The sequence below is a fragment of the Nesoenas mayeri genome (genome assembly GCF_963082525.1).
Source record: "Nesoenas mayeri genome assembly, chromosome: 19".
Taxonomy (NCBI): Eukaryota; Metazoa; Chordata; class Aves; order Columbiformes; family Columbidae; genus Nesoenas; species Nesoenas mayeri.
This window is the reverse complement of record NC_137568.1, coordinates 7,306,829-7,322,225: the sequence shown is the minus strand read 5'-3', so window position 1 is coordinate 7,322,225 and position 15,397 is coordinate 7,306,829. Positions and strand designations below refer to the sequence as shown.

Below are 15,397 nucleotides of genomic sequence, written 5' to 3'. Positions count from 1 at the left end.
CCCCACAGCCTTGGACTTTGTGGTGGGGCCAATGCAGAGAGAAAAATCCAAAAGAGAGAAACTTTGTGTTGAAGTGGCTGCAGGGAGGCTCTTCCCAAAATCACCGCTTTTTATTTCCAGTAGTTCCTTGGGCACTGCTGAGACCATCACCAGTAAATTATTACATTTTCTGAGATCACTATTGCTGCGATTACGTGAGTTATCTGTGTCTTAACCTTGTGGATGAGCAGCCTGAGCATCTGTGGTTTGGTGGTTGTGACTCATCACCAGAGCTCACGGAGGGATTTGTAATGATTTATTCATGCCACATTAATTGTTTGGAAAGCTCAATCAAATGCTACTATGGTTAGACTGAATAATTCAGCTGCCAGTCTACTTTTTGATCTCTTTATTTGTTTCTCTCTTTGTTAAGAGCTGCATGTTTGGAGGTGAAGAGCACCTGAGTCTAGAGGCAATTTTTTGTGCTTGATATCTTTGGAAACTTGAACTTCAAGGGTAGATTTTCAGAAGATCTGGCCTTGCTGAAGGACTAAGAGTGTTTTTTGAGGGAGTCCTGGGTCCATTAGACGTCCAACTCTACGTACCGCCCTGTGCATCTCTTGAGGGACACAAAGAAAATGCACCTTCTCTTGCACCATTTGCCTAATCCTAAAAACACGATAGCTCAGATAATGGCCTCTGGAGAGGCTTATTCTTCCTACTGATTGTAAAGGAAAATTATTTTAGGTTGCAATGTCTAAACTTCAGTGAGGTGACTCCCATTCAGCATGCTGCCCATGGGCCAAACTGGAGGAAGTGGGCTCCTATAACATGTCACATGTAGTTCCTGAGCATCCTGGGCTCCAGGATAATTTTAGGTAAGAACAGAGGCATGTCAGTGTAAAATGGCATTTGTGTCATCATTCTGCCAGTGCCTTTGAGAATTTGCCTCCCCTCACTGCAGCCTGCCCTTGTCTGCTTGCTGTTGTGCTTATTGATAGAAAAATCAGGGTGGAAAAAGAGATGTGAACTTTGGCAGAAAACGCAGGTTCTGGGAAAACAATCTCCAACCCCCTCAAGAACATTAAAAAAAAAAAAGGCACATGAATCACATGGATAAGGAATGATTTACTGAGGTAACTGTCACTGATTTGTGCAAAATATTTGGGCTGTTGCTCATGCCCCTTTCAGGGCAATAGAATATAGACAACACACACTCCACCTCAGAGAAAGGAAAAGGTTTCGTAACTCACATTTTTAACAGTTTTTCTATGAATAGCTCGTGTGTCAGAACTGGGTGCAGGACGGGACTGCACACACTGATGTGCTGACGGCAAGAGGAGGTTTCTCAAGACTTTGCCAACACGTGTAGACAGTCCCGGTTGCATTGCAGGATAAATTGGGGGCTGATTCTTCCCTATCTTGTGCTGTATTTACTCCAGTACAGGCTCATGGACATCTCAGAGGCCACCGCACCTTAAACCAGGGCAAGGGAGAGGAGTCAGGTCCTGCTGGGGCAACCTGTTGGTGGACTGCATTTTTGCAGCCATTTAAGGATACTGAAGAAGTGACTCAAATGAGCTGGAACTAACCACAAATTTGAATTTGTCATTGTCAAATTTGGTGGTAAATTACTGTCCCAGGTTGGCCATAGAGGTGGTGGATGAACCATCCCTGGAGACATCCCAGGCCAGGCTGGATGGGGCTCTGAGCAACCTGAGCTGATGAAGATGTCCCTGCTCATGGCAGGAGTGGCACTGGAGGAGCTGGGATGATCCCTTTAACACAAACCATTCTGTGATTCTGTAGGTGGATATTTGCCCTGCTGGGACTCAGCTGTCCATCTGCAGAGTGCAGAGATGTGCCTGCAGCAGACTGAGGAGGTGGATTTTTGACAAAGTCTTACCAGCAGGATGGTGGCACTTCCAGGTGCTGCATGGGGCTGTGGAGGAAGCAGCACTTGAGCTTCTCCAACCATGGAAAAAGGACACAAGCTCTTTGAGGGGTTGTTGGCAGAGGAATGGGGAACCCTAGCTGGTGTCCAGTGGCCGGCCATGTCTAAAACTGGTTCTTTCTCCTCGCCAACCTGCTCAACCTCCTCTTCTTCTTCTCTGGGCTGGGTGTCCAACCCCCCAGCCCTTCTCCTGTCAGTCCTAGACTCTGGTGTGGCACTGGGGGCTCAGTGGTGGCCATAACCTTCTTTTTCCGCTGGCCACATGCAGAGATCAAAGCAGCCCAGGCTTCATCTCCAGCATCCTTGGCCCTCTGTGTTTTATGGTCAACTCATAATTTTCACCAGGACATGGGAAACCCAGTAAAACTCTGGAAATCTCGTGTTTCCTGGCCAGATGGAACCAGCTGCAGGACTGTAGTGGCTGTAGCCGCACATGCAGCTCGTCTCTAAAAACCATCCTTGGTTTCATAAATAGCTAAAATCTTCAAGCTTATGCAAGCACGGCCCATGAGAATGCTTGTCCTTCAGCGTGACAGCATGAGATGCACACACATGGTTTAATTTTTTTTAATGCTCCATGAATTAATGTGACTTTTGAAAATTATTCTGCTGTTGAGTAGACAATTGATCCCTTTCAGGCAGGTACGGTGCTTATAGGACAGGGAGGAATATTCAAAAGCGATGTAAAAGTGGGACCTGGCAGTGCTATGGGTACATGTAGACTCATGACGGATGCTATAAAAGATCTGGATCTGGGTATTTTCAGAAGGGCAGCTTATGAGCCAGCGTAGTGCTGTATTAATAGACAGTGAGAACGTAGAGCTGTGACAGAAAGACTGACAGTTTTTGGCAGTAGATTTTGTACTTAGGTGTCTAAATGTATCCCTTGAAATTCCAGTTTGGTCAACTAGACAAACCCGGGCCAATATGCTGAAAATTGGCACCTCTGTTTGACATCAGCCTCATGTTTTTACCCTTGTTTTTCTTTTTTGGTTCCAGGCTAAAATGGTTGAGTCTTTGGGACAAACTATGTTCTCACGTGTCCATCAAAACTGGACGTGCCCCACCAAAACCAGGACTGGTAGCTTCGTAATTTTAGTGAATTTGCTGCTGTTGCGGTTGCAGTCACAGTTAAGGGACACAGTTTAATTACTCAAATAAATGGAAGTGATGTAAGTAGTATACACAGTTTGGTGTGGTACCCAGCGCATGGGGTATCTGAGCACCACTTATTGTGAGCAGCTGATAACTTCTTGCTTGAGAGTCACTTAGTTTGTGAATTTGACTGTTTCACCTGTGCCAGTTCTCCTCATCTTCGTAGCTTTTAGGTACATTTATTAGCCCTTTGCTTGAAAAGCCACTCCAGAGGCTATGGCGGGACCAAACTTCATCCATTTTGATGTCCCTCTGCATCGCGGTCCTTCCCCAGAATGTCCCTGTCTGTCTCCTTTGCAGAACTTCCATGGGCCATTTACAGTATTATCTAATTATTGTTGCTTAATTTAGCCAATACTTCAAAAGCCGTGTGGTTGCCTACAACAATTAGTGGTGTCCCTCATTGTGCAGTGATTCATCTGAACAAAATTAGCTCCGGGCGGGGAGTGGGAGTGGGAATTGATGGAGGATCAGAGCAGGGCTGCTCCGAGGGTGTCTGTGTGTCCTACCGCAGAAATCATTTATTATTTTATTTGCTTTAGCTATATTTTATCTGGTTTAGCTATAGAAAAGCAACTTGTGAACTGAACCTTTTATTTCAGTTTGATTAAGTTGATTCCTCACCCGGCTAACGCAAAGATGTGTGTTTAAAGTGAAATTGAAGCGTGCTAAGCTTTGTATACATGAAACAGTTTGAGTTATTTTTTATGTCAGATCTTTGGCAGTGGAGCTCAGCTCCATGCGTGTGGGTGCACGGAAAGCGGGAGCGGTGGGCCAGGGTGTCACGGCGCTCACGAGATGCTGTAAAACATTTGGGTACGGTCTCAGGTCTAGTAACTGGGAAAATTAGAGGAATCTGGAAAAGGCTGTGAGAAAATAGATGTATCAGCCTGAGCTTTTGATGAGCCATCCACGTAGCTCACAGTTAAGCTAAAGCAGTAAAATATAGCAAAGGAAAAAATGTTTCCTCTGGATAACGTGGGACACAGAGGTGCTCCCAGCAGATCTGGTGGGTGTTTTCAAAAGCTGGAGAGAAACCCTCTTGGGTTAACAGGAGCAGCTGTGCTACCACCACGGGCTCCTCCTCTTTCAGTGCCTTTTCTCAGGCTAAAGCCTGAGATAACCAGGGAAGGGCCCTCTCCCAGCAAACGTTCCCCCTGTCACGGGGGACTGGTGCTGCATGAGGCTGTGCTGAGGCTGCTGGGGACATCGTGCATCTCCTCACCATGCCAGCACCCCCACCCTGGTGTGACCCTCGTCCCCAGCAATGCCACCACTTGGCCATAGGCTGGCCGGGGAGTACCAGTGCTGGCACTGTGTTACCCAGTGAGGACACTGGTTTGCCTGTCAGAAGCACTGGTTTTCCCATGGGTGGCACTAAAATGCCCAAGGGCTGCACTGGGGATTGCCCAGGGGTTGGATCAAGTTCCCCAGTGAAGGCAGTAAGTTGCCAAGAGGCTGCACCGGGTTGCCTGGGGTGGCCCTGGGTTGCCCACCAAGGGTGGCATTGAGTTGCCCACCAAGGACACCAGGTTGCCTAATAACTGCACCGAGTGAGAATCACAGAATGATTTGGGTTGAAGGGACCTTCCCAGCTCCCCCAGTGCCCCCCCTGCCATGAGCAGGGACATCTCCACCAGCTCAGGTTGCTCAGAGCCCCGTCCAGCCTGGCCTGGGATGTCTCCAGGGATGGTTCATCCACCACCTCTCTGGCCAACCTGGGCCAGGCTCTCACCATCCTCAGGGCCAACAATTTCTTCCTCATGTCCAGCCTGAATCTCCCTCCTTTGGCTTAAAATCATCACCCCTTATTCTATCGCAACAGGCCCTGCTCCAAAGTCTGTCCCCATCTTTCTTTTCAGCCCTATTTCAGCACTGAAATTTGCCCAGTAAGGGCAGCAGGTTGTGCAGGGCAGGAACTAGGAAGCCACATGAAGGTATTTGCTTGCCCAAGGGTGTCACTGGGTTGCCCATGGAGAGCACTGAGCTGCATCACGTTGTCATAGAGCCTGCAGGGAGCTGCCTGGGCAGAACCTGGTCACTGAGCAACCTGTGCCCGTGACAACGCTCCCTGGTCCTGTGTCACTGCCTGCAGATGCTGCAGCGCCTGGCACAGCTGCCACCAAGCCCAACAGCACAGCGGTGAGTATCAGCCCCGCCGGGCACCCCCGGAACCCCAGAGCATACCCCACACCCAGGCAGCCAAGGGCGAGCGTGTGCTTTAACTGGGAGAGGAGGACTGAAAAAGCAGGCATTTCTCCTAATCCCTCACAATGTCTCATGTCATCCAGATGTCCCCCAAACTAGGTGGTCAGTGACTCCTGGTATGTGGTAGAAAGTGTCACCGCAGGATGACACTGGTATAAATAAGCAGCTGGGAGCTCAGGAAAATGCATTTATCCCTAACAGGCACAAAATGGCTGAAGCGACTGGTTTGTGGGAACCGGCACACACAGTGGTTTTTGTTGGACCTGAGCGCAGACATTTCGTCCTGGGTTCTGCCAAACTGGCTCAGAGGGTCGTGTTTATTAAAGTTCTTTCTTTTATTATTATTTTTTTTGCTAAATATGAGGGTGTGATTTTCCTGCTGCCCGTCCCACACACTTGGTTCCCCCAGCGCTGCTGCTCCCAAGTCAGGTACTGGGGCAGCCTGTGCCAGCACGGCCAAAATTGGGCAAGGCTTGAAAAATACAGCATTCAAAGTTCAGTCGTTTCCCAGCTGCAGGCTGTGCACTTTTCCCCTCTGACTCATCCCTATTTTTTTCCATTTTGCCTGAGCTAAAGGACCTGTGATTCTCCTGTATTTGCCGTTCACTTATTTAATAGCTGCATTTTGAGACACTGTTCATCTGAATGCATGAATACAGGCACCAGTGATGTAAACAGTCTCTTAAATCACCTGTCTCCGTAGCTAGATGTTGGAAAATGTGCGATTTAATGAGTCGTGTTGTCTGCTCATCACCTGATGTGAACGGGCACGGCTCCAGGAAAGTCAATGTACTGTGGGCATCTGTCATGTCATCCGTCTATCGCCTTTTAAGCTTTTCAGGAGGGAACCGTGACTCTTTGGTCCTGCCCTTGTGTGGAGAGAGGCGTTCCTTGTTGTGACTGAAATGAAAGAAACTTCCTTTCCCAATGGTTTTTATGATTCAAAAACTAAGCCAGCCTCTTTGAGCTCGCCTGCACACGCAAATTGATCAGGGTAGCCCAGGAGGAGCAATTAAACTTCTATTCACCTGGTTGCTTGTGTGGATGCTTTGTTCTAGAATAAAAGTGAGTTTATTTCATGCAAGCATCCCCTTTTTAAAGGAAGAAAGTTGATTTTGTGCTGTAACAAATGTGATTTAGCACATGCTTTGTGTCAAACCCCACTTCCATCCAGGGATCTTGTTGTATCCCACCCGTGTCCTCTGTCCCCTAGGGCTGTGGGCAAGGCTGGGAGCAGTGGGGACAGGATGGTGTCAGGGGAGGAATGGCCACAGGGGCTTGTTCTGCCAATGGGTGACACCTGTAACCACACAAAAGCTTCATACTGAGCACAACATACCCTGAGGGTTTGTCCTCAGATTAGGTGTGTTAGGTACATCCCGTGGCCGTCTGCATTATATTTCTGATAACGGTTGATAACCTCAATCCGGAAAGAGCAATAGCACCCACAGTGCCTTATGCAGTTACTGGTGGCAAAATCTTCCAGTGTGGCCATTCCTCCCAGGGTTACTACAAGGCTGGTGTTTATAAGCCACTATAAAAAGATTCTGTGGGATATCTCCTTTCAAAACACATTTATTTTACGTCAAGTAAGCCATAGACTTTTTTCTTCCTTTGCAAGTCAAGAGGTGGCTGTTCTTTTGAGGCTAAAATAAATGGGGGGGGGGTCAAATTTGGATGTAGTCCTGCAAAGTTCAGCTCACCAACAGACTTCTCACTCCTTCACTTGAGCATTTGATGCAAGTGAAGATAGACCTGATAAGGATGGAATCCCTCACTCCAAAATCACGCTGGATTGGTAGCAGCTGTGTGTCCAAAGCTATCAGGGCTGGTAATGGAACTCTGAAAGAGAAAATTACATCTGGGGTACTATAAGATCAGCAGATACGCCACCCAAAAGAAACAAATGAACAGCAGAGAATCAGCAACTAGTTTCACTGGATTGACAGAATGAAGGAAAATGAAGGCGTAATATCTGTCATTCTCCTTAGCAGCCATGATTTGTTTTTCTCCACATTTCAAGACCTTACGCTAGATACTAACAACAAAGTCAAATCCTTTTATACACAAATGCTTGGGATGCTGTCAGGAGGGATTTGCTTTCAAGAGTTCTGGGCTTGCACAGCGCTGTGTGGGTGCCGCGTGTGTCGCTCTCTGTGTTAGAAGTTGCATGTGTTGCTGTAAGAAGAACACAAGTGCAGAAGCTCCCTGAGCGAGGTTGTCTTCTGTTTCCTTTATGCAGGACACGTCCCTGAAATAGCAGCATTCCAAAATGGAGCTGGTCGGCTCTCCCTTATCATCGACATTTGCCCATCCAAGATCAACACCTTCCAAGTTCCTGCCTGCCATCAGCACCATGGCTTCAAGCTACAAGAACCGCTTTCCTTACTACCCCTTGCCTCAGAGCTTCAGCCTCCCCTGGATCCCCAAATCTTACTATAAAACAGCTGCCATCAACCCAACTTTGGCTCCCTTCTCCAAGAGCTCCCAGGGGCAACCCCCCAGCAAGACGCTTCCTTTCGTTTCCAACAGAAACACCCTCTTTACCCGGTACACCCCCGATGACTGGTACAGGTCCAACCTGACCAACTACAAAGACTCGGAGACGTCCCGACGCAACGCGGAATGTCTGAGAGTCGATACCACCCGCCTGATTCAGGATAAATATCAGCAGACAAAGAAAACGCAAGGAGAAAGCACCAAAAACCTGGGAGAACGTGTCAATTATATTGAATTTTGGAAATCGGAGCTCCGCCATGAGCTGGATGAGATGATCGGGGAGACCAACGCGCTCACCGACGTCAAGAAACGACTGGAGAGAGCCTTGGCCGAGACGGAGGCCCCGCTCCAGGTAAGGACCGTGTCCAGGGGGCTGCAAACTGAACCCTCCTGCTGGAACATCTGCAGCTGTTCAAACGTCTCATTAAGTTTCATTGCAGCTCCATAACGTCTAGAAAGTTTTTATTAAGAGACCATTAGTTAAGTTAGTAATAAACAAACCCCTTGCCATCTGCTGCATCCCCTATCAGCACATGCTGAGCGCATCGGAACAGTATTTGCTTAACCAAATATTTTTATAAGCGGTATATCCAAAATCCGTGTTTGGGAGACAAAAGCCCTTGTCTTACTACAGGGCTCTGGCAGGGTCAGCGTCAAGGCTGACACAGGTTCCTGCGTTCAGCTCTGGTCACACCAGGGACACGTGTGCTCCCTCATGTTCATTTAATGCTGATGCTGCAGCTCAGCTGCTCGTTGTCAGCTAAATTAGCTGCCAAGGGCACTTTTCCCCCCTGCTGCCATCTCCATGCCCACCTATAATTTCTTTTCTTACATGACTTGAGATGGGGACTGTCCCTATAGGGAACGCTGTCCCTGAAGCCAGCACTGATGGCATGTCCACAACAGGTCGCTCAGGAGTGCTTGCTTCACCGGGAGAAGAGGATGGGCGTCGATTTAGTCCACGACGAGGTGGAGAAACAGCTCTTCACAGTAAGTTTGGCAGCTCGGATCATGTGTTAAAAGTATTTTTACCTAAGCTGCCCTAAACAGGTTTTGCAGCATTGTTCCCTAACTGGCTTTTCAGTGCTGGTGAGGTGTGCAACTCTTCAAACCCCCAAAACCTGCTGGGCTGAGGATGTTGTTCCCCCAGTAGCAGCATGTCCGTGTGTTGTGGGTGAGACTTGCCCTAAGAGAGGAAGGAATAGCTGAAAATCAGCTGTGACTTTGTGTAGCATATCCTAGAAACATCGAATCATTTTGGTTGGAAAAGACCCTCAAGATCAAGTCCAGCCATTAACCCACCCCTGGCACTAACCCTTGTGCCTGAGAACCTCATCTTTTTTGGAGCACTAATCACCTGCTTCCAGCAGCTGGGGCTTCACAAACGTGATGGATTTGTGGTGGAGTCAAGAGAGCTGAGAGCTGGGTCAGACTCAGCTGCCAAGTGTGCTGGGGTTGGGGAGCACCTTCTCCCCTCCCTGCCTGTTTGCTTTGGGCAGAAGGACAGGCAGGCGAGTTCTGGCTGCATGCAGGGTTGCAGAGGTCTGAGGGGACACGTGTGACCAGGACTGTTGAGTGTGGACACTGATGGGGTTGTGCTTTGCCTTTGCCCAGGAAGTCGATGTCATCAGGTCCTGCCAGGAGAGGATGCAGCGGTACCTGGACAGGGCGAAAGCCCAGCTGGCGTAAGGAGGAGCTGCTTATCTCTTGCTGCAGGGCTGACGTGCATTTGCAGCTGGAATCAGAGAGTCACAGAATGGTTTGGGTTGGAAGGGAACTTCAAAGCTCCCCAAGTGCCCCCCTGCCATGAGCAGGGACATCTTCACCAGCTCAGGTTGCTCAGAGCCCCGTCCAGCCTGGCCTGGGATGTCTCCAGGGATGGTTCATCCACCACCTCTCTGGCCAACCTGGGCCAGGCTCTCACCACCCTCAGGGACAACAATTTCTTCCTCATGTCCAGCCTGAATCTCCCTCCTTTAGTTTAAAACCATCACCCCTTGTCCTATTGCAACAGGCCATGCTCCAAAGTCTGTCCCCATCTTTTTTACAAGCCCCTTTTAAGTCCATAAAGGCCACAATAAGGTCTCCCTGCAGCTTCTCTTCTCCAGCTGAACCCCCCAGCTCTCTCAGCCTGTCCTCCCAGCAGAGCTGTTCCAGCCTCAGATCATTCCTGTGGCTCCTCTGGCCCCTCTCCAGCAGGTCCGTATGTGTCCTGTGCTGAGGACCCAGAGCTGGGCCAGCACTGCAGGGGACGGGTCTCACAGAGCAGTGTGACCCCCCACCAGATCCCAACCTCTACCCACAACCCACACGCATAAAACCCATGCAGGCTGCATGGGAACTGGGCAGCGATGCTCGTGGGAGCACATCACTGCCCAGCTGGGAGCTGCAGGGATGTGCGATGAGGAGGGAACTGTCCCACCCGCATATCTCCAGTGACAGCTGCTCTCTGTGTGTTGAAGGTCCAACAGGGCGGCCCAGCACGAGGTGGAGAAGGACCTGGCCAACAAGCAGACGGCCCACCGCATCGATGACAAGTGCCACCACCTGAGGAACAGCTCCGACGGCATCAGCTACTACCGAGGGGTGGAGCGGTTCGATGCCACGTGAGTGCACGCCGGGATGCTTGGTCCCTCTCCCTGGCAGGAGCTGGTTGTCCCGGCCCTCTCTAAAGGCACGTGTCTCTGCAGGGCACATCCAGCCACCTGGAGACACCCACCTTGGAAGGGCCATTTCTCTCTGCTTGCCAGAAAGGGAGCACAACCCTTTGCTTCCAGCTGGATGCCTGACATCCAGAGAGCAAGAGCGAGTCCCACTTAGTTAAACATTATATACAGTTTCAGAGATCAGCCTGCAAATGGATTCAGTTCAGCACCTCTGCACAGCTCATTAAGTTTATGCATATTTTCAAAGATGTGTCAGTGCTTGCCCGAGTGCTCTTCGTTGATGTAAGGTCTGGGGGGTTTGCCCCAGCATGGAGAGAGCCTGGCAGGGAGCCGAAATGACACAGAAGATAAAGAAATAGAGAGCATGGTCCCGGGATAGAGTTCAGCTGCTTTTGGGTGCCCGGGATTCGACTTTGGCTCTGCAGTAAATGAATGGTGACCTAAACCAGCACTCGCAGAGATGTGCCCCAAGTGGCAAAGGGCTGAGGGAATAAATCAGATGCATGCAGTTTATGGGGGGATAGACTGATTCAGTTTTTCTAATGTAAGAATAATTATTCACAGTAGAGCTCAAACACATTTAGACAGGCAAACGAATTGCAAAGGACTGACACTAAAATTTAGAGGGGGGTAAAATGTGCCAAGGATCAGCATGTTTTAAATGGAGCTTATGTGGTATTTAAGGCTTTTGTTGACCTTGTTCTGGACTATTGCATAGGCGTGAACTTCATCCTGAATGCACACACAGGGAATCAAACATTATCGAATGCTCATTCATTTGAGTATGAAAGTAGGATAAGTTATGAGCAAAACAAATTGACTGCAATCTGTACCTTGTCGTGAGGCTGTGAATCACTTGGCACTTAAATGCTTCCAACATGTAAATATGGGGTCTGATTAAAATCTCCATTTTTCTGGGGAAACCTTTTGTTTGTCTGAGCTTTCCTAAGTATGACAGTTGTCTTCATGAACATGTCATCATTTGATAAGCGTTATTGACCAAATGGTGTCCAGATGTTTCACTTCCATGCATGTGGTCAAATTAAGAACGTAGGATTTAGAATCACAGAATCACAGAACAGTTTGGGTTGAAGGGACCTTCCCAGCTCCCCCAGTGCCCCCCCTGCCATGAGCAGGGACATCTGCACCAGCTCAGGTTGCTCAGAGCCCCGTCCAGCCTGGCCTGGGGTGTCCTCAGGGATGGTTCATCCACCACCTCTCTGGCCAACCTGGGCCAGGCTCTCACCACCCTCAGGGCCAACAGATTCTTCCTCATGTCCAGCCTGAATCTCCCTCCTTTAGTTTAAAACCATCACCCCTTGCCCTATTGCAACAGGCCCTGCTAAAAACTCTCTGCCCATTTTTCTTTATCGGCCCCTTTTAAGTACAGAAAGGCTGCATTTAGCCTACGTTTAATCCATGCTGATCCTGGCAGGGTTCATACGCCTCTAGCTTCAGCAGCACAGGCTTACCGGGGGACTCTCCTTTTCCCCCTGCAGAATTTCGGTGCCGGAGTCATGGGCCAAATTCACAGATGACAACATCCTCCGCTCCCAGAGCGAACGGGCGGCCTCGGCCAAGCTGCGGGATGACATCGAGAACCTGCTGGTGGTGACGGCCAACGAGATGTGGAGCCAGTTCAACACGGTGAACGTTGCCTTTACCAACCGCATCGCCGAGATAGCCGATGCCAAGAACAAGCTTCAGACCCACCTGGCTAAGGTAGTTATAGAGCTTACCTGAAAGGAGGTTGTAGCATGGAGGGTGTTGATCTCTTCTCCCAAGGAACAAGCCATAGGATGAGAGGAAACGGCCTCGAGTTGTACTAGGGGAGGTTGAGGTTGGATCTTGGGAACAATGTCTTCCCCAAAGGGCTGTGGGGCATTGGAACAGGCTGCCCAGGGCAGTGCTGGAGTTACCGTCCCTGGAGGGGTTTGACAGATGGAGATGAGGCTCTCAGGGACATGGGGCAGTGCCAGGGTTGAGTAAGAGTTGGACTTGATAATCTTGAGGATCTTTTCCAACCAAAACGAATCCGTGATTTGTTAACTGAGTGCAGCCTGAGCTTGCAGCATTGCAGGCAGATGCCACATCCTGCAATGAGGATCTATTAAAAACCTTTCCTCTATTAGTTGCCATTGATGGATGATCAGTTCCTGCAAGCAGTAGTTTTGGGAAGCTGGTAATTCAATAGATCCATCGCTGCTCCCAAACCTCCTCTGATGTGACAGCAACAGCAAAGAGAAGCTTTTCCCTGAAGAGAAATTGCTGCTGGATCTGTGCCTCAATGTGTGACTGAGTGACAGTGGTCTGAGCCCAGGCTCTGCTTATCTGAACCTGTTTTTTTCTTCAGACAGATAGGAAAACAGGGAAATTATGTGGTCACTTTAGTATGTATTTTTTAATTTATGCCTGTGTTTCTTTTTCACACCAGACGCTGAAGGAAATTTTCGAGATGGAGATGAACATAGAAGCCCTCCGAAAAGCCATTAGGGACAAAGAGCCTCCGTTAAAGGTGGCTCAGACCCGGCTGGATGAGCGGACACGGAGACCAGATGTGGAGCTGTGCCGGGACCCTCCCCAGATCCGGTAAGGCAGGAGCGCGGGGTCTGCGAGGCCCTTGAGGAGTCACTGGTGGTGCCACTTGGGAGCATCACTGGATGCTAAATAGTCCCCTAAATAGTCCTTCCATAAGTGCAGTCATGTAATCAAAAGTAATGAGCAGGTATTGCAGCCTTTGGGTGCTGGGAGAGCTCTGCACCCATGGAAGCTGCTGTGCCCCTTGAGCAGCTGGATTTTTCCTGCTTGGGTAAACCTCATTCTCCCTTCTGCCTGCTTCCCAGTGGTTGGATATGCTCAGTTTTGAAGGATAAGTCCTTTAATCTTGTGTTGGGAGCACTTAGCTCCTTCCTTTTGGGTAACTGCAAGAAAGGGAGAAGTAGTAAGGGCTGTTGTCCCCTCCCCTGGGGACACTGGATATCCTTTTGAGGACACAGTGAGCTCTTTGGGATGGGAGAAGCAGGCTGAGTACCCTGCACCCCAAATCTCACACATCCTCCTGGGAGCCCTCTGAGCATGACTCCACACGAGGCCTTTAAAAAGCAATTTAAATCCAGCCCCAGAGCCTGTTTAGCATCTCACATGCTGATTTTTTTTCCATCCTCCACTTGTTCCACATTCACTTTTAGCCTCTCCCAGCTGTCCTGTTTTGCTGTGTGTGCACCCCTGGGTGTGAGGAGGACCCCTCTGCACAGGCAGCTCCAGGAGGATGAAAAAAAACCCACAAAACCGAGCAGGAACAGGAATGTACAGCTGCTTGTCCCTCTTCTTGGTGGCATAAGATGCTCCGGGAGACACAGCTGCCCTTTGCCAAAGCCTGAGAGCAAATTTAACCCTGCCTCCCTGCTGAGGTCTGGGTGAGCTCTGCCTTAGGCTTTCCCATGCATCTGCCAAAAATGGGGGGTCTAAGTTAGTCCGAGCATGCTGGAGGGGGAAATCCTGTGCCCAAGGGTGCTGGAAAGCTCCCCATGTCATGGATGAAGTGAGAGGGATGCACTTTGTTCATAAGTGAAAAGCAACAATATGCTTTACTGATATAAAACAGTGGGGTAACAAAGTTCAGTGAGAAATGTGACAGTGGTTTAACAAGATTTGATGGTGAGATACACTTGATTATTTGGTGCATAGAGGACAGGGTCAGACAAAATTGTCAGACCCTTCCCTTGAGTCATGAGGTTCAGAGAAGGCACCTTTGTGTTCTAAACTCCTTCTCAGACTTCTCTAAGTGCTGGATCCAGACTTAGTCTCAGACTTGGTCAATGGTTTATGTCTAAAGGATTATATATGCACAATCAAGCCTTTAGATCACTTAGCTAAGATTTCAAAGTTTAGCGTGCTGTTACTTACCGAAGATCTGATGTGATAAGGAATCTCTCAGCCTTGAGGAGTAACCTTGAGAGGTGTCCTTGCTCAGGGAGATCCTGTTTTACACCCTGCTGCCATGCAGGAGAGCTCAGCCAGCTCTGGGCTGTCCACTGTTTATGGAGTATGATGACGGACTCATAGTCATATTTGCATACTGTGCAAATGTTGGTTTCTTCCAAATTTGGCTCGAGTTGGAGACTGACCAGCACTGTGGTTTGGTGTGTGCTTTGCCATAAATTACCCCTTGGCTATGTGCTGTTATTGGTCTCCCCTAAGTGCACTTTGAGCCAGATGCATCCATCACAACCAGACACATCCATCACCACCACAGGTGGTTATCGCTTGAGCAGAGTTATGAGAAAAGGCCAAGTTGGGGCAGGAGGGAACACACCACCCCACCCCCATGATGGGGCTCTTAATGGGGAATTTTTGCTGTTTTCCAGCCTTGTCAACGAGGTCCATGAGCTTGACGAGACGATCCAGGGCCATCAGCAGCGGCTGAGAGACGCTGAGGACGTGTTGCAAATGCTGGTTCACATCAAAGCAATTCTGGAGAACGACCTGGCTGTCAAAGCCAACTCGCTCTTCATTGACCAGGAGAAGTGCATGGGGATGCGCAAGACCTTTCCCAGCACCACCCGACTGGTGGGTTATGTTTAGGCTGGGCTTAGCCGAACTCAGGCTATCTGTTGCAGGAGGTATTTCCAGTTTTGCTAGGATACATTCCCATTTTTGCTAAGATACTTTGAAAATACATTATTAGACTTTCACTTCCTGATGAAAAACGTGAGTAGAAATTAAATGATCACTTTGTGCATTACACGGTATACCAGGGTTTTTTTGCCCTTTGTTTTTTCTCTTTCTTCTGCTCTTTCACAGTGTGCCTGAAAGTAGCTGAAAATCTCCTGTATGCGACTAAGAGTAAATTCATCCATGGGGATTCATTCCTACCCTTTCAGTCTGTGATTTTAGGAGAAAAACTGTTGAGTCTTCCTCCTTTGGAGTCTGTCTG

The 15,397-nt window shown here is 49.1% G+C and overlaps 1 protein-coding gene across 1 annotated transcript; it reads left to right on the top strand.

Annotated features, from left to right (window-relative positions):
• Positions 1 to 753: 753 nt before the first annotated feature.
• TEKT3 (tektin 3) lies at positions 754 to 15,045 on the top strand (the record flags this gene model as incomplete). Its single annotated transcript, XM_080356690.1, has 8 exons — positions 754 to 857; positions 7,539 to 8,147; positions 8,702 to 8,785; positions 9,410 to 9,480; positions 10,258 to 10,401; positions 11,961 to 12,183; positions 12,896 to 13,050; positions 14,829 to 15,045. Exons 2-8 carry the CDS (start codon positions 7,569 to 7,571, stop codon positions 15,043 to 15,045), a joined length of 1,473 nt encoding a protein of 490 aa, XP_080212816.1. The 5' UTR covers positions 754 to 857; positions 7,539 to 7,568.
• Positions 15,046 to 15,397: the final 352 nt, after the last annotated feature.